This window comes from Oncorhynchus nerka, linkage group LG12 (genome assembly GCF_034236695.1).
Source record: "Oncorhynchus nerka isolate Pitt River linkage group LG12, Oner_Uvic_2.0, whole genome shotgun sequence".
Taxonomy (NCBI): domain Eukaryota; kingdom Metazoa; phylum Chordata; class Actinopteri; order Salmoniformes; family Salmonidae; genus Oncorhynchus; species Oncorhynchus nerka.
The window spans coordinates 18,640,103-18,659,958 of NC_088407.1; the positions used below are offsets into that span (position 1 = coordinate 18,640,103).

Genomic DNA, 19,856 nt, shown 5'->3' on the forward strand with positions numbered 1-19,856 from the left:
TTCCCATCAATTTTAACCATCTTCCCTGTCCCTGCTGAAGAAAAGCAGGCCCAAACCATGATGCTGCCACCACCATGTTTGACAGTGGAGATGGTGTGTTCAGGGTGATGAGCTGTGTTGCTTTTACGCCAAACATAACGTTTTGCATTGTTGCCAAAAAGTTCAATTTTGGTTTCATCTGACCAGAACACCTTCTTCCACATGTTTGGTGTGTCTCCCAGGTGGCTTGTGGCAAACTTTAAACGACACTTTTTATGGATATCTTTAAGAAATGGCTTTCTTCTTGCCACTCTTCCATAAAGGCCAGATTTGTGCAATATACGACTGATTGTTGTCCTATGGACAGAGTCTCCCACCTCAGCTGTAGATCTCTGCAGTTCATCCAGAGTGATCATGGGCCTCTTGGCTGCATATCTGATCAGTCTTCTCCTTGTATGAGCTGAAAGTTTAGAGGGACGGCCAGGTCTTGGTAGATTTGCAGTGGTCTGATACTCCTTCCATTTCAATATTATCGCTTGCACAGTGCTCCTTGGGATGTTTAAAGCTTGGGAATTCTTTTTGTATCCAAATCCGGCTTTAAACTTCTTCACAACAGTATCTTGGACCTGCCTGGTGTGTTCCTTGTTCTTCATGATGCTCTCTGCGCTTTTAACGGACCTCTGAGACTATCACAGTGCAGGTGCATTTATACGGAGACTTGATTACACACAGGTGGATTGTATTTATCATCATTAGGCATTTAGGTCAACATTGGATCATTCAGAGATCCTCACTGAACTTCTGGAGAGAGTTTACTGCACTGAAAGTAAAGGGGCTGAATAATTTTGCACGCCCAATTTTTCAGTTTTTGATTTGTTAAAAAAGTTTGAAATATCCAATAAATGTCGTTCCACTTCATGATTGTGTCCCGCTTGTTGTTGATTCTTCACAAAAAAATACAGTTTTATATCTTTATGTTTGAAGCCTGAAATGTGGCAAAAGGTCGCAAAGTTCAAGGGGGCCGAATACTTTCGCAAGGCACTGTACCTCACTATATACCAATTAATGCTCTTTGTGATTCAACGTTCGTTGTAAATTCTGTATTTACAGATTTAATTGGTGTGGCAACTGAAAGGTTGCTGGATTGAATCCCCGAGCTGACGAGGTAAAAATCTGTCGTTCTTCCCCTGAACAAGGCAGTTAACCCACTGTTCTCCGGTAGGCCGTCATTGGAAATAAGAATTTGTTCTTAACTGACTTGCCTAGTTAAATGTAAAAAATATATATACTTTTACAACAAACTATATCCACTATATCAGCACTTATCTAAATGTTAATATTAGCATTTGTCCTGTCGCTATAGAATTATGATTTTCTTTAATGTAATAAAGGCAATAAACATGTTTCATACACAACATACATTTTTACATACACTACCTTTCAAAAGTTTGGGGTCACTTAGAAATGTCCTTGTTTTTGAAAGAAAAGCTCATTTTTTGTCCATTAAAATAACATCAAATTGATCAGAAATACAGTGTAGACATTGTTAATGTTGTAAATGACTATTAGCTGGAAATGGCAGATTGTTAATGGAATATCTACATAGGCATACAGAGACCCATTATCAGCAACCATCACTCCTGTGTTCCAATGGTCCAATGTGTTAGCTAATCCAAGTTTATAATTTTAAAAGGCTAATTGATCATTAAAAAACCCTTTTGCAATTATGTTAGCACAGCTGAAAACTGTTGTCCTGAATAAAGAAGCAATAAAACGGGTCTTCTTTAGACTAGTTGAGTATCTGGAGCATCAGCATTTGTGGGTTTGATTACAGGCTCAAAATGGCTAGAAACAAAGACTTTCTTCTGAAACTCGTCAGTCTATTCTTGTTCTGAGAAATGAAGGCTATTCCATACGAGAAATTACCAATAAACTGAAGATCTCGTACAACGCTGTGGACTACTCCCTTCACAGAACAGCGCAAACAGGCTCTAATCAAAATAGAAAGAGGACTGGGAGGCCCCGGTGCACAACGGAGCAAGAGGACAAGTACATTAGAGTGTCTAGAGAAACATACACCTCACAAGTCTTCAACTGGCAGCTTCATTACATAGTACCTGCAAAACACCAGTCTCAACGTCAACAGTGAAGAGGCGACTCCGGGATGCTGGCCTTTTTTAGCTAACACAACGTGCCATTGGATCACAGGAGTGATGGTTGCTGATATTGGACATCTGTACGCCCATGTCGATATTCCATAAATATAAAAAAACATTTACAACATTAAAACAATGTCTACACTATTTCGGATCAATTTGATGTTATTTTAATTGACAAAAAATGTACTTTTCTTTAAAAAACAAGAACATTTCTAAGTGGCCCCAAACGTGTGAACGGTAGTGTACATCCGTTACCATTTGGGGGCACTTTTGGAAAAAGTAACAATCACAGCAAAATATGATCTTATTTCTTTTCAAAACATCATTAGACATGAAAAATGACCAAAACATACTGTTATTTTAGCAAAATTGCAGTGAATTTGCATTTTCTTTCAAACAAAAATATGGATTTTTCCTTTATATAAAGTTCCGATTCTTTCCAAAGAACAATCTACATTACCATCATTTGATTATAGTATCATTTAGTTTTCATAATTTTGAAGAAAATATGAATTTTGTCATATGCATATGTCTAAGGTAATTTAAATGTTTTGCACTCATATCTAGTTATAAACAGTTATAACCAGACAAGTGCAAATGGTGCTCCATCTCTGCAGATGATCTATCTACCAGGTCAAGATCACTTCAACAGGTCCCCCTACACCAATATGCTTATTTCACATTAAATAAGAGCTAAATAAAAGCTTGTTAATAAATGTATTCTGTTGTGGACATCAGCTTGTTAATAAATGTATTCTGTTGTGGACATCAGCTTGTTAATAAATGTCCTCTGTTGTGGACATCATTCTGTTGTGGACATCAGCTTGTTAATAAATGTCCTCTGTTGTGGACATCAGCTTGATAATAAATGTCCTCTGTTGTGGACATCAGCTTGTTAATAAATGTATTCTGTTGTGGACATCAGCTTGTTAATAAATGTCCTCTGTTGTGGACATCAGCTTGTTAATAAATGTCCTCTGTTGTGGACATCAGCTTGTTAATAAATGTATTCTGTTGTGGACATCAGCTTGTTAATAAATGTCCTCTGTTGTGGACATCAGCTTGTTAATAAATGTCCTCTGTTGTGGACATCAGCTTGTTAATAAATGTCCTCTGTTGTGGACATCAGCTTGTTAATAAATGTCCTCTGTTGTGGACATCGGGATGCACTAACTGTTTTACCTCCTGTCCCCATTTACTGTAATGCTACATGTTTTATATACTATGAACTGAGTCCTAATGGCCATCTACATGTTTTATATACTATGAACTGAGTCCTAATGGCCACTACATGTTTTATATACAATGAACTGAGTCCTAATGGCCACTACATGTTTTATATACTATGAACTGAGTCCTAATGGCCACTACATGTTTTATATACAATGAACTGAGTCCTAATGGCCACTACATGTTTTATATACTATGAACTGAGTCCTAATGGCCACTACATGTTTTATATACTATGAACTGAGTCCTAATGGCCACTACATGTTTTATATACTATGAACTGAGTCCTAATGGCCACTACATGTTTTATATACTATGAACTGAGTCCTAATGGCCACTACATGTTTTATATACTATGAACTGAGTCCTAATGGCCACTACATGTTTTATATACTATGAACTGAGTCCTAATGGCCACTACATGTTTTATATACAATGAACTGAGTCCTAATGGCCACTACATGTTTTATATACTATGAACTGAGTCCTAATGGCCCACTACATGTTTTATATACAATGAACTGAGTCCTAATGGCCACTACATGTTTTATATACTATGAACTGAGTCCTAATGGCCACTACATGTTTTATATACTATGAACTGAGTCCTAATGGCCTCTACATGTTTTATATACTATGAACTGAGTCCTAATGGCCACTACATGTTTTATATACAATGAACTGAGTCCTAATGGCCACTACATGTTTTATATACTATGAACTGAGTCCTAATGGCCACTACATGTTTTATATACTATGAACTGAGTCCTAATGGTCTCTACATGTTTTATATACAATGAACTGAGTCCTAATGGCCACTACATGTTTTATATACTATATACCGACTTTGGAATGTGGTTGTCTCACCCAGCTATCTTAAGATGAATGCACTGACTGTAAGTCATCTAAAAGATTTAGATGCACTACTGTTCCACTGGATGTCATAAGGTGAATGCACCAATTTGTAAGTCGCTCTGGATAAGAGCGTCTGCTAAATGACTTAAATGTAAATGTAAATGTAAGTCGCTCTGGATAAGAGCGTCAGCTAAGTGGCTTAAATGTCAAATGTAATGCTCATCCCCAATGGTGTGGAACGTCAAGGATGACGTGAAAATACGCAAATAAGCACCTTCAGTTATTTACACCAAACCAGTTCTCTAACCCCTTCCTCCTCATCTGTGGAGTTATGGTGGCCTGAGAGCCCAAATGGGACGAAGAGGATAGTGGCCTTCCTTTCACACACTTAAGAGTTTATTCCAAAACGCTATATATCCATTTTCAGAAATGTTTGTAAATGAGCTTTTCTTGTTTAAATAAACTATGAAAGGGACTGGTGTATTTTTAAAACTATCATATCATGGCATCGGTTTGTTCACTGATGGTTTCATTTCAGATGCAAATAGTCATGTTTTTTGCTAAATGCTATACATACGCCCCGCTCTCAGATAAATAAGTAATTTTGCTAGGTTTTGTACACTCAAATGTAACAAATAACTATATTTTAATAAAGAAATGGACAAATGATACATTTGTGAAATCAATATTTATTTAAAAAATATATACATAATAATAATTCAATATGAGATCTGTATGTAAAAGATTTACATTTTACATTTTAAACATTTAGCAGATGCTCTTTTCCAGAGAACCTTACAGTTCGACTTCAGATAGCTAGATGAGACAACCACACACTTATTTTCACAAAATCTTAAGAGACGATTACTGTCGATCTTTGCAGACGATACTGTCTCATCATCATCACTGCATACTATATCTATTGGTTTACAAACAAAAACATGAAATTCATGTTGCAAACGCATGCGGCTGCAACCAATGTTCCCTCAAAATAAAAAATCAGCACTGAGAAAATGTCAGGTCTGCTGTGCGCAAACCTGAAAGTTGTGAAAATTCTGTGCAACTTCCAGCACGCGTTTACTGTGATAACTGAGGCTGTACCCGCTTTAAGTGTCACGCACTGATCAGTCCTTGTGCTTGTCTCCACCCCCTCCAAGTGTTGCCCATCTTCCCCACTTATCCCCTGGTTATTTATACCTGTGTTTTCTGTCTCTGTGCCAGTTTGTCTTGTTTGTTCAAGCCTACCAGCGTTTTGTCTCAGCTCTTGTTTTTCCCCAGTCTCTCTTTATCTCGTCCTCCTGGTTTTTAACCCTTGCCTGTCCTGACCCTGTACCCGCCATCCTGACCACTCTGCCCGACCCTGAGCCTGCCTGCCGTCCTGTACCTTGGCCTCTACTCTGGATTATCGACCCCTGCCTGCCTTGACCTGTCATTTGCCTGTCCCTGTTACAATAAACATGGTTACTTAACACAGTCTACACTTGGGTCTTACCTTGATTCCTGATACTAAGTTAGTTTTAACAGTGGTCAAGTAGGCTACTGTGGCTATTTGATCATAGTGTAGGCCCACCAGAGTAGCCTACCATTCTTTTTTAAACAATGAAGAAAAATCACCCCATAATATTTGAACATGGAAATTGCTGTTCTATCATTCAGCCTACAGTAGAATTCAATGTGTGGTGTTCAATGTAGGCCTACATTCCATGCGATATGAGGGAAAAAAACATGCAGGACTTGAAATGAACCTTTTTATTATTTAACCTTTGTTTTACTAGACAAGTTCATCCACTTTTCCTTTGGACAAAGAGCAGACAAAAATGTTTGTGTTTGATGCAAGAAACCACTTTACAAAATAAAATGCATTATCTCCATACCGTTAAGAGATTAAACAGGTCCATATATGACAATGGTCTATTTACATATAGGCCTACAACAGCTCTGATTGGTTATGTCGCACCATTATGGGCTGAGTCGTGCTCAATAGAGTCCTACTCTGAAGCATTCTGGTTACAGCAAAATATCTTGCATAGTTTGTTTTGTCTCGGTATGTTGCATTGAAAGTGGTTACTATTGTGTTGATTCGATCACAATTGCCACAGTAATGGGAAACGATAGTGACAACTAACGGCTAAATCTCCCGCTTCTCTCAGTGGGCTAATATTTCTTCTGTGCTCTGCAGGCAGTCCGGGGCGGCAGTCTAGGGGCTACTGCGCGCTAGCGCAAGCGCTCAGTTTAGAGGGAACATTGGGTGAAACCCATATGCACATTCTATAGTGTGTGTGTGTGTGTTCGTGTAATGAACTATCCCAGAATGTGACCATTAAACCTATTTTACTGAAAAGAAGACAAGGAAGAGAGGGGAGCCAGGAACTACAACAACAAAAGTGTTACTTCATTATAAGTATCTCCAAATGTCTGTCCTGCACTCATTTCAAATGATCCAGCTAATGGAGAGGATCTCTCGCCAATAGTTCTTCTGACACAGAGAATTGGTGGAAGGGAATTCAACTGTTAGATATGAAGAGGTGTGTGCTGTTCCTCCTGCTGCTCTCAGGTAAGCCTGTACACACACACACACACACACATACAGATAGTGTGCGCGCGTGCGTGCATGTGAAATCAAACTCCAATGGAGGCACTGGATTCTTGCATAGATTTCATTTTGTGTGTGTCCTGATGACCAAGGTAGTGGACAGTCTGATGACCAATGCAGTGGACAGCCTGATGACCAAGGTAGTGGACAGCCTGATGACCAAGGCAGTGGACAGTCTGATGACCAAGGCAGTGGGCAGCCTGATGACCAAGGTAGTGGACAGCCTGATGACCAAGACAGTGGACAGCCTGATGACCAAGGCAGTGGACAGCCTGATGACCAAGGTAGTGGACAGCCTGATGACCAAGGCAGTGGGCAGCCTGATGACCAAGGCAGTGGGCAGCCTGATGACCAAGGCAGTGGACAGCCTGATGACCAAGGCAGTGGACAGTCTGATGACCAAGGCAGTGGGCAGCCTGATGACCAAGGCAGTGGGCAGCCTGATGACCAAGGCAGTGGGCAGCCTGATGACCAAGGCAGTGGACAGCCTGATGACCAAGGCAGTGGTCAGCCTGATGACCAAGGCAGTGGACAGCCTGATGACCAAGGCAGTGGGCAGCCTGATGACCAAGGCAGTGGACAGCCTGATGACCAAGGCAGTGGACAGCCTGATGACCAAGGCAGTGGACAGCCTGATGACCAAGGCAGTGGACAGCCTGATGACCAAGGCAGTGGGCAGTCTGATGACCAAGGCAGTGGACAGCCTGATGACCAAGGCAGTGGACAGCCTGATGACCAAGGCAGTGGACAGCCTGATGACCAAGGCAGTGGGCAGCCTGATGACCAAGGCAGTGGACAGTCTGATGACCAAGGCAGTGGACAGTACTGTACAGTGATGAGAGACAATGGAAGGTGGAACGACGATCGTTGCGCAAACAAGGAAATCTTCTTCTGCCACGATGGTAAGAAATAACCGACTACATCAACCTATTATGCAGTTATTTTGGACGATACACACACCACTGGGCACACCAAGTCATTTCAATGTGGACAATTGGGTAATATTTGAAGATATGTTGATCAATGAGATTACAATTGATTTTCACCCACTCAAAAAGTTTGTTGAATTCCAAACATGTTTTCATGTTGCTTTCAACCATCTAAAAGAACCATCAAATTCCAATGAAAAAATAATGTCTTATTTTTGGTTTAGTTGTCACGTGTTACCACTGCACATTATAACAATTTAAAAGCGCAACCAAATTCAAGTGGGGTAGCAGGTGTCATTGGATACTTGGACCTTGTGACCCGTCTGTATTTATTTTCTTAGTCAACCTTGTGTTCTGTTTTCTTTGTGTTCTTGAACGTAGCCCTGTCTTTCATTTTTGTTCATTGATTTCACCTGTGTTAGTTACTCACCTGGTCTCATCAGCTCCTTATTTAGTTCAGTTCATTCTGTTTGTGCCTTTGTGAGGTACTGCTCATTTTGACTCTACAAAGCCGTTTCCTAGCTAAGTTTGTGAGAACCAGTTATAGCCTTCAGTCCTAGTTTGATTCACCTGCCTGTTTATGACCACGATTCCTGCCTTCTGCGAAGGCAAAATAAACACCTGCTGCGCTCTGCGAGCTAATCTACACCTTTTTCTCCCTCAGTATTCATTACAATGGGGATGGGCTCATTGGAATGGAATAAATGGACAGAGTGAAACATGTGGTTTATATATGTTTGATGCCGTTCCCAACTATTCCATTCCGATGAGCCTGTCCTCCTATAGCGCCTCCTCTGGCCACACACACACACACACACACACACACACACACACACACACACACACACACACACACACACACACACACACACACACACACACACACACACACACACACACACACACACACACACACACACACACACACACACACACACACACACACACACACACACACAGAGGTTTGTTCCCAATATCCTTTCCCAACAGGAGGGACCAATTCCTCAATTATTTCAGTTTGATTAATGAAAGCCAAAGTTGGTCTGAGGCGCAGAACTACTGTAGAGAGCATCACACAGACCTGGCCAGTGTGAGGAACCAGACTGAGAACCAGGAGATACAGGTTTATTGTTTTCTTCTATGTTTCGTCCCTAATATATGCCATTTAGCAGAAAGTTTTATCCAAAGAAACACAGTCATGCATGCACACAAACATTTGAACTTACTGTCTTGGCATTACAAGCACCATGCTCTACCAACTGAGCCACAAAGGAACAGAGGACCACTTGGGAGTCTTCCTGGCCACTGTGATCTCGCTTGCGCTTTGCTTTCTCTTTCGGGTTGTAGGCCGGGTTACAGTAAAGAAGTTACTTTGTGACAACTGCTGATGTAATAAGGCTTTATAAATACATTTGATTGATTGGTACAGACAGTGGCCAATGGTAGCAGCGTGTGGACCGGCCTGTTCAGAGACTCATGGAAGTGGTCAGAACAAAGCGACTCCTTGTTCAGATACTGGGTCGAGGGAGAGCCTAATAATTTCCAAGGAACGTCTGAGGGTTGTGTTGAAGTATGGATCACTAACAATGGACTCTGGAACGATATTATCTGCACTCATCCACAGTCTTTTGTCTGTTACTACACAGGTGAGTGACATGTGTGTTTGTGTACCCAAATATTATAGTAATAATGAGAGCATGAAAAGATTTGACATAGGTGTACAGAGGCCCATTATCAGCAACCATCACTCTTGTGTTCCAATGGCATTTTTTCGTTGTTGGGTTAACAAATAATCCAAGTTTATTATTTTGAAAGAAAAAATTTGTTGGCTAATTGATCATTAAATGAAAACCCATAGGTGTACAGAGGCCCATTATCAGCAACCATCATTATGTTAGCAGGCATTGCTGAAAACTTTTGTCCTGATTAAAGAAGCAATATAACTGGCCTTCTTTAAACTAGTTGAGTATCTGGAGCATCAGCCGTTGTGGGTTTGATTACAGGCTCAAAATTGCCAGAAACAAAGAACTTTCTTCTGAAAATCGTCAGTCTATTCTTGTTCTGAGAGATGAAGGCTATTCCATGCGAGAAATTGCCAAGAAACTGAAAATCTGGTACAACGCTGTGTCCTACTCCCTTCACAGAACAGCGCAAACAGGCTCTAACCAGAATTGACAGAGAAGTGGAAGGCCCCGGTTCACAACTGAGCAAGAGGACAAGTACATTAGAGTGTCTAGTTTGAGAAACAGACGCCTCAAGTCCTCAAGTGGCAGCTTCATTAAATAGTACCCACAAAACACCAGTCTAAACCTCAACAGTGAAGAGGCGACTCCGGGATGCTGGCCTTCTGTATACCTATGTAGATATTCCATAAAAAATCAGCTTCATCTAGCTACAATAGTCATTTACAACATTACCAATGTCTACACTGTATTTCTGATCAATTTTAATGAACATAAAATGTGCTTTTCTTTCAAAAACAAGGACATTTCTAAGTGACCCCAAACTTTGGAATGGTAGTGTATGTTCCGCCCCAATAAAGGTAAAATAAATCATTAAAAAATGACCATCCGCTCCAGAAACAATAAGCCTGCAACTGAATCTAGTTGATGATTCCTGATATACGCAGTTTAGCATACGATTTTATCCAAACGACTTACAGTCATGCATGCATACATTTAGATAGTCAGATCATGTGGTGATCCTTGTGTCTCTTAGCTACAAGATGAACTGAGACAGCGAGGGATATCCGACTCTGTCACCCTTCGATGGCAGAAAAATGACTGATTCTGACTGAGGTGGATGGAAGAAGGAGGGAGGAGGAGAAGGAGAGAGGAGAAGGATGGAGGAGATGAGTGGATGAAGAGAATGAAGAGAGATTCATGTATTTTTTGCATGGAAAATGTAGAGGAAATCCGGCACGGAAAGAAAGCTTTATTGTTCGATTTTTCCGACAAGGATAACAATGCATACTGAGTCCTTCACTAGGCTTATAACAAACTAATACCAATTAATTAATGCTATTTGTGATTGAAAATACACTGTAATAGCTGTAATCACTCATCTAATACATTTTTGAATATACTATATCAACTAAATCAACATTCTTCATGTTATTGCCATCTTATTATCATGTTATTGAAATGTTATTCGTCATGTTATTGAAATGTTATTCTTCATGTTATTGAAATATTATTCGTCATGTTATTGAAATGTTATTCGTCATGTTATTGAAATATTATTCGTCATGTTTTTGAAATGTTATTCGTCATGTTATTGAAATGTTATTCGTCATGTTATTGAAATGTTAATAGTCATGTTATTGAAATGTTATTCGTCATGTTAGTCATATTATCTAAATCACAGACAGTTTACACCAAGTTCAACACATAGGCAGATTTATTATTGAATCAGTACTATCATCAAGAACTACAGTTCTCAACAGACCAGAATCAATCAAATTACATGTGGCCCATTCCATCTTGATTTTTAACCAATCAGCCTGTCAGCCTCTATGACTGACAGGCAGAATGACAAATGGGGCAGAGTTCAAGAATCATAAAATACCATTTATGATATCGCATATATCATTACATTTGCATACTGGCAAACAGTTCAGCAGAAGCGTTTTTAGGAAGGACACAGATGGGGATGTTTTTTTGCAGGGTCTTAAAACAATGTGGCCTTTAATAAACGCATTTAATGCAATTCTATGTCATTTAAGCCTACATGACAGGAGACATTATCAGAATATTTTTTTATATTACCACACAAATGAACGAAATGAGTGGCTACTCTGACACTGTCAAACAGATGAATTAAAAATGACCTGGTCTTGACCTGGCCCATGGCTAATAAAAAGAAACGAGACAGATTGTACAACATTAGGAGGAAACGTATTATAGCAGGATTCTAAATCAACTTTCAACTGGAATTGACTCACCCAGTGATGAAGGTAGCATGAATATGTTTAGCCTTGTCAATGTACCGATGATCGTTTCAGGATAGGCCTTATCTACTTTAAAAAACAGTGCTGTTGGTCTGAGTTGGTAGCTCCGACAGACAGATTAGTCTTCTCTTTTCAGCAGTAGGCATTTGCTTTCCTAACATATTTCCCGCAATTGTATTTAGACATTTGCAAAAGGCCTTTCGCTATTCACCGACGGCAACGGAGAAAAAGAAAACCCATAGAAATACAATCCATAGAAGCACAATCCATAGAAGGAAAGTGTCCATTAAGTCAGGACTGGCAGCCATTTTAAGCTTACCCATGAGTTTACCAGTAAAATTGGCAAGGTGAGAATCCTTCTATGGATAATATCTCTATGGCCACAACTCAACATGCTGTTCAATATTTGGCGCACGTGCTGCACAAATTCAGTCAGTGTTCAGACAGAAGACATTATATAATTTTGGCAAAATTATTTCAATTTATCAGGGGTTGCGGCAGCCCTACTTCCCTTGGCTATGTCAAGAATCAGAGTTCTCAACACACCAGAACCAATCAAAATACATGTGGCCCATCCCATCTTGATTTCTAACCAATCAGCCTGTCAGCCTCTATGACTGACAGGCAGAATGACAAATGGAGCAGAGTTTTTATCATTGTCATTGACACTAGAGTTCAGGAAGGGGAAAAGTTTCTCATTGAAGGAGCACCCAGTGAAGGAATAGATATGAACCTTGGCTCCCGAGTCGTAAAAAGACACCAACCCTTCCTTGTGATCCACAAACACCCCCACCTTCTGGGGCTTCTCTCTCAGGGAGAGGAGGATGGAGCCAGAATCATCTGCAGCCCTGTACTCATACCTATTGGTCAGCCACAAGGTCCAGTAGCCAATCGCAGGGGTCGGGAGTGCCTTCCCCTTCCTGTCGATGGACTCCCTGGCCACTCCTAGGCCCCAGTCAGTCTTCCCAGAGACCTGCACCTTTAAGTTCAAATTCAAGTTTTAAAAAAACAAACATTTATAGTTATATTTTTGTCATTCAGCAGATGCTCTTATCCAGAGCGACTTACAGTTAGTGCGTTCATCGCTAGGTACGAGAACCACATCTTACAGTCATAGTAAGTACAACTTCCCTCTAATATACCCACAAAACTGAAACATCCCTACAATGATACTCTGAGGCTGATTTCTTACCTTGGAAACAATGATCTGAAAGGATTAGTGTGATTTTTTTGTCCAGTCTAATATGGTGGTATATATAAATATCTAAAAGCCCAAAAAGTCAAATATCCACCGATAATGTCAGTCAACCGATACATCCGTTTGGCTCTTCTTTATTGTACTGTATCTCACCTCGAAGTAGAATCTCCTGGAGGAGAACCCTGTCCTCCCAAGAACGCTGATACTGGTATTGAACCTCTTGAGGTTGAAAGGCAGGATCCTCCAATCGTTGATGTGTCTGGCCTGTTTCCCATCCTCAGACAGAACAAGGAAAGGATGAGCTGTGTCGGGGTCCAGAATCACGTTCACTATCGGAAAATAACAATAAAGCAGATATATCATTCATCCATTCATAAAATTAATTAATACATCCATCCATTCATTCATCCATCAATTGATTCGTTCATTCACCCATGCATTAATTCATTAATTCAGCCATCCATCCATCCATTAATTAATACATTCATTTATCCATCTATCCATTCATCAAAACATTCATCATACATTAATCCTTTCATCCATTCATTATTTAATCCATCCATTCTGTTAGTTGTAATTAGGGACAGGGGTCTTCCATGACCACCCTGTGGTGTCACCTGACCAGGCTATAGTTAGGATCAAAACAAGAACGGATAAATGACAGTTAAAATTTAAAATAATGAATTAAATGGTGTGGTAAATAATTCAATGGTGTGTTAAAAGGTTGAGAAACGAGAGATTAACGTGTGAATATGTGGATTGCAAATTGTAGCATGTTTTACCTGCATTAGTCTTCAGCAATTTCAACCCTGAATGAAAATAAAAAAACTCACAATTGAAAATGTCATTGTTCACGATGAAGATTTAATCTAATTAAATTATTGAAAAATCGAATGGGTCCAAATATAAAATTACTGTAAATGTGTAAAACACTGGTTGAATCAACGTTGTTTCCACGTCATTTCAACTAAATTACGTTGAAGAAATGTGGAATAGACGTTGAATTGACATCTGTGCCCAGTGGGTCATGATTCTACAGTATTTGTCAACTTTTATAAAATGTATCATTATAGATAAATAAAGAATAGTAACCTTTATCCATGACTTTCTTCATCTCCTCTCTGAAGGTATCCTCCAGTTGGGACACAATTCCCCAGATGGTTTTTCCACCACCGCTAGCACTGGTCTCAGAACAGATCTACACCAGAGGACAGTTGGGATCGAGTTTTACTAAGGACTGGTCTCAGAACAGATCTACACCAGAGGACAGTTGGGATTGAGTTTTACTAAGGACTGATCTCAGAACAGATATACAGCAGAGGACAGTTGGGATCGAGTTTTACTAAGGACTGATCTCAGAACAGATATACAGCAGAGGACAGTTGGGATCGAGTTTTACTAAGGACTGATCTCAGAACAGATATACAGCAGAGGACAGTTGGGATCGAGTTTTACTAAGGACTGATCTCAGAACAGATATACAGCAGAGGACAGTTGGGATCGAGTTTTACTAAGGACAAACTTCAACTAAATGTATTTTATACATTATTTGCATAAACATTGTCACAAAGTTTTTATTTTATTCATTTTTTATTTCTCCGTTATTTTACCAGGTAAGTTGACTGAGAACACGTTCTCATTTACAGCAACGGCCTGGGGAATAGTTACAGGGGAGAGGAGGGGGATGAATGAGCCAATTGTAAACTGCGTAACAGTAACCCAGCACAGAGCAGAAGAGAGAAAAACCTGATTCAAAGGAGTGGCTGGCTATACTGGATAGAGTCAGCTGAGTTGAGTTTTACTAAGAACTGATCCTAACCCTGGCTTCATGTCCACATCCCGTCTCAACGCTAAGCCTAATCTTAACCATAGCTTCAACCCTAACCATAACCCTAGCTTCATGTCCACATCCCGTCTCAACGCTAAGCCTAATCCTAACCATAGCTTCAACCCTAACCATAACCCTAGCTTCATGTCCACATCCCGTCTCAACGCTAAGCCTAATCCTAACCATAGCTTCAACCCTAACCATAACCCTAGCTTCATGTCCACATCCCGTCTCAATCCTAACTATAACCCTGTAGTCGACAACATTCAACTCGACCACAGAGAGAAGCAGTAGCACACCTACCTGTTGTGGGGTGGAACGGAGTTCCCCTTGTTTATTATTTCCACTCTCTAAATCTGCTACTTCCTGTTCCAGCTCCTTGATGAGACATTCAGCTTGTTTCTCCACAGCTCTCTGTTTCTCCTGGATCTCACCGACGACGTCAGCCTGGCTTCTCTCAATGGAGCGCAACAGCTCAGTGAAGACCTGCTCACTTTCCTCTATGTCTTTCTTTGAACTAGCCTGTGGAATGAAGTGAAATAGATTCAGACCAATTAATGTACTGTAAAAAATTACCTATTGTGAATCTGGGTCACAGGTGTTACTTTATGAGGGAATAAAGCACACAATCAGACCATTCAGACTGGGTGGCCCGGAACTATTTATCAGTTTTAATTTAAAAAATGCAGCTATGATGATGAAATTTAATTAATTAATTGAATTACTACAACTGCAGAAGACCTGTACCCTACATAGATGAGAACAACAGTCCGATGCTTATCAGGGCCTGTATTCATAAAGCATCTCAGAGTCAGGGTGCTGATCTAGGATCAGGTTTCCCCTGTCCATATTCATTATGCTGTAAAAAAGCTAAACTGATCCTATATCAGCACTTCTAAGACTCTTTATGAAAACGATCCAGAACTCACTCTGCTGATCTCCACTGAGTTTTTGATCTCCTCCACCTTCTTCAGTCTGGCCTGGATCTTCCTGTTCACTCCTCCATCTGTAGCATCCCCCTGTTCTGGCTATAGGGGGAATGGGTTGATTTGAACCATAATCACAATGTTGATGGACAATTGTTTAATTGACCATACCAGGTAAAACTCTGGGCCCTGGTTATAAGTTCTAAACAGGGCCTGGAATTTTCCTAGTAAGGTCACATGATCAAGAACAAAAATCTTCTAGCTTTTCAATTTTACTCAGCTGTCCCACACCACGTACCTCTCTCAATGGCAAAATGGTGTGTGGAGAAATGTCCTCCTGTGCCGATTTGAACTGGTTGATTATCTCGTTAATGAATGTGTTGACGTGGAGGTCAGGACGTTTCTTGAACGTCTCCTTACACAGAGGGCAGATGGCTTCCCTGATATCCCAGTAGTCAGAGATACAAGCTTTGATAGATAGATAGATAGATAGATAGATAGATAGATAGATAGATAGATAGATAGATAGATAGATAGATAGATAGATAGATAGATAGATAGAACTTTATTCATCACTTAGGGACAATTTTATGTACATCAGTGACAGACAAAAAATAGATACAATTTACTGTTTGAAACTTAATACAAAGTTAATATCCATAAAAGATGGCGTACATTTGCAGAAGTTGTGTCCACACGGAGTGGAGACAGGGTGGACGAAGAGATCCAGGCAGATGGAACAGCGCAACTGGTCTTCTGTCATGCTGAGAGACGCCATATCTACACACACACACACACACACACACACACACACACACACACACACACACACACACACACACACACACACACACACACACAAGGTTTACATTGCTTGAACCCTTTTCCCTTTGTAGTACATTTACATGTTAGTCTATTAGCTAGCAGACACTCTGATCCAGAGCGATTTACAGTCAGTAACATTGTAATAACCCAACCAACAGGATTGTATTAACATGTTGTTACATAATAGTGCAGAAATTGTCTTGACATAGTGTGTTCCTACCTTAATTCTTGAATGTTTTGCTGTCGACAGCGGAGAACAGTGAAGTGTAATCACCCAGTGTGTGGAAAGCAGACTATACCAACGGGTCTGGCTGTTCATCTGCCCAGATGAATTATTTGTAACGGTGGCGTTTACAAGAAATGGGGAGCTGGACACTTTCACTTTCACATAGAAAGAGGAGGGGAGCTGGACACTTTCACTTTCACATAGAAGTCCTCATGCATTTCTCCCTCAGTGCAATATAAATCTCTCTTAAAGGCACAGTGTGGGCTCAAATGTGGGGATATTGAAATAAAGTCTTCAAATCCTTCGCTAAGCACCTCATTTATCACGTAATTTACCAACAGGAACATTTCAGTAGGCAGGTCAATAGACAGGTCTCCACATTAGATGGCACAAATGTCATCCTCTGTGTGTCTCTATATTACTGTATAAATATTATTGGAATATTGCTTTTCTACTGGAAAAATAGCTCTTTCAACTAAAGTATATGTTTTTTTATTATAAAAAAAACAAAAGCAATTTTTCCAATTACAGTATGATTGAATACAAACAGTCCAGTTATGCCCTCTGTAAGGTAATACAACAGGCAAAACGTCAGTACAGAGACAAAGTGGAGTCGCAATTCAACAGCTCAGACACGACACGTATGTGGCAGGGACTCCAGACAATATCGGATTGTAAAGGGAAAACCAGCCACATCGCGGACACAGACGTCTTGCTCTAGGACAAGCTGAACACCTTTGCCCACTTTGAGGATAAGACAGTGCCGCCGACACGGGCCGCTCCTGAGGACTGTGAACTCTCGTTCTCAGTGGCCGACCTGAGTAAGATATTTAAGCATGTTAGCTCTCGCAAGGCTGCCAGCCCAGAATGCATCCTTAGCCCCGTCCTCAGCTGGCTGGCTGGCTGAAATGTTTACAGACATATTCAATCTCTCTCTATCCCAGTCTTCTGTCCCCACTTGCTTCAAAATGTCCACCATTGTTCCTGTACCAAAGAAAGCGAAGGTAACTGAACTAAATGACTATCTCCCCGTAGCACTCACTTCTGTCATCATTGTCACGAACCGGCTCGAAGTCCGTAACAAAAAGGGAGACCATGTGGCGATAAGGAATAACAAAAATATATTTATTTACTGAAGTAACGTAAATACAATTAACAATGGTGTGTGTAGTCAGTAATCAGTAGTGTAAGTGAATGGTTGCGTGCATAAATGTGATAATGAGGGGTGTTGAAAGGTGCCAAAGCAAACAAACAAAAGGGCCACAACCAAAATCTAACAGAGAGAGTTTCCTCGATGAATGGGGAAAAGGTGTATTTTTCCCGGGACACACCCGAACCCAGGGGTGTGCCATGGCGCTGACGATCCTCCCAGCTCCGCCCACCGACATCCTATTAAGGAAAACAAGAGCAAAGAGAAAGATTTCGGGAGACAGAGTGGGAGGGTCATCACATGAGAGGCTAGTTAAGGATCATATCACCTAACACTTAGACCCACTGCAATTTGCATACCACCCCAACAGATCGGATGATGCAATCACCATTGCATTACAGACTGCCCTATCCATCTGGACAAGAGGAAAACCTGCGTCAGAATGCTGTTCATTGACTACAGCTCAGCCTTCAACACCATAGTACCCTCCAAGCTGATCATTAAGCTCTGGGCCCTGGGTTTGAACTCCCTGTGTAACTGGGTCCTGGACTTCCTGACGGGCATCCCCCAGGTGGTGAAGGTAGGCAACAACACACCCACTAGCATATCCTCAACACAGGGGCCCCACAAGGGTGCGTGCTCAGCCCCCTCCTAAACTCACTGTTCACCCATGACTGCATGGCCACGTACACCTCCATCCAACTCCATCATGTTTGCAGACAACACAACAGTGGTAGGCCTGATTACCAACAATGACGAGACAGCCTACTGGGAGGAGGTGAGGGCCCTGGTAGAGTGGTGCCAGGACCTCTCCCTCAATTTCAACAAAATGAAGGAGCTGACCGTGGACTTCAGGAGACAGCAGAGGGAGCACGCCTCCATCCACATCGACAGGGCCGCAGTGGAGAAGGTCAAAAGCTTCAATTGACAATCTGAAATGGTCCGCCCACACAGACAGTGTGGTAAAGAAGGCGCAACAATGCCTCTTCAACCTCAGGAGGCTGAAGAAATTTGGCTTTGCCCCTAAGACGCTCCCAAACTTTTACGGATGCACCATTGAGATTATCCTGTTGGGCTATATCACCGCCTGCTACAGCAACTGCACCGTCTACAACCGCAGGGCTCTCTAGAGGGTGGTGTAGTAAGACCAACTCAGTTAATCCCTACCATTGTGACAATGAATCGTCATAATGCTGCATCAAATGTACATGATCCTAGGGGCATTGGCAAACACAATGTAAGTCACTTAATTTATGTGACCCTAATTGCACCGAATACCTCTGTTTATCCTACAGCTATTGTATGCAGTAATCATGAGCCTATGAACCAGAGTTATACTGTTAGCACTGAAGCGGTGTGCCCTAGTAGGAAGACCACTTTGTGCAGCTCACCCTGCACTACCAGCTCCAATGTAAATAACATGAGCGAGTCTACTTCTAATATGCTTCCCAGTAAAAGCATTAAAATCAATCAAGCAAACCAGAAAGGTGCTACTAATAGCTTATATTAACATATAAGAAACATCAGAAACAAGGTCCATGAAGTCAATAACTTGCTATTAACAGATGACATTCATATTCTGACTATCTCTGAAACTCACTGAGATAATACCTTTGATGTTACAGTGGTAGCAATACATGGTTATAACATTTCCCGAAAAGACAGAAATGCCAATGGAGGCGGTGTTGTGGTCTATATTCAGAACCACATTTCTGTAACGCTTAGAGACGATATAATGTTAAATACTGTTGAAGTAATACAGCTACAGGTTAATCTGCCTCACCTAAAGCCCATTCTGGTGGAAAGCTGCTATAGACAACCAAGTGCTAACAGTTAGTATCTGGATAATATATGTGAAATGCTTTATAATGTATGTGATATCAGAGAAGTATATTTTCTGGGTGATTTAAATATTGACTGGCTCTCATCAAGCTGCCCACTCAAGAAAAAACGTCAAACTGTAACCAGTGCCTGCAACCTGGATCAGGTTGTCAGTCAACCTACCAGGG

General features: G+C 40.8%; 1 protein-coding gene across 1 annotated transcript; it reads right to left on the minus strand.

Moving 5' to 3' along the window:
- Positions 1–11,126: 11,126 nt before the first annotated feature.
- On the minus strand, positions 11,127–16,849 carry LOC115136151 (E3 ubiquitin-protein ligase TRIM21-like). Its single transcript, XM_029671657.2, has 9 exons — positions 16,692–16,849; positions 16,322–16,426; positions 15,945–16,114; positions 15,650–15,748; positions 15,024–15,242; positions 13,985–14,090; positions 13,675–13,701; positions 13,046–13,221; positions 11,127–12,673 (listed from the first exon to the last, which is right to left on the minus strand). The coding sequence occupies exons 2-9, from the start codon at positions 16,422–16,424 to the stop codon at positions 12,299–12,301; spliced, it is 1,275 nt and encodes a 424-aa protein (XP_029527517.2). The 5' UTR covers positions 16,425–16,426; positions 16,692–16,849; the 3' UTR covers positions 11,127–12,298.
- Between the last annotated feature and the right edge of the window lie 3,007 nt (positions 16,850–19,856).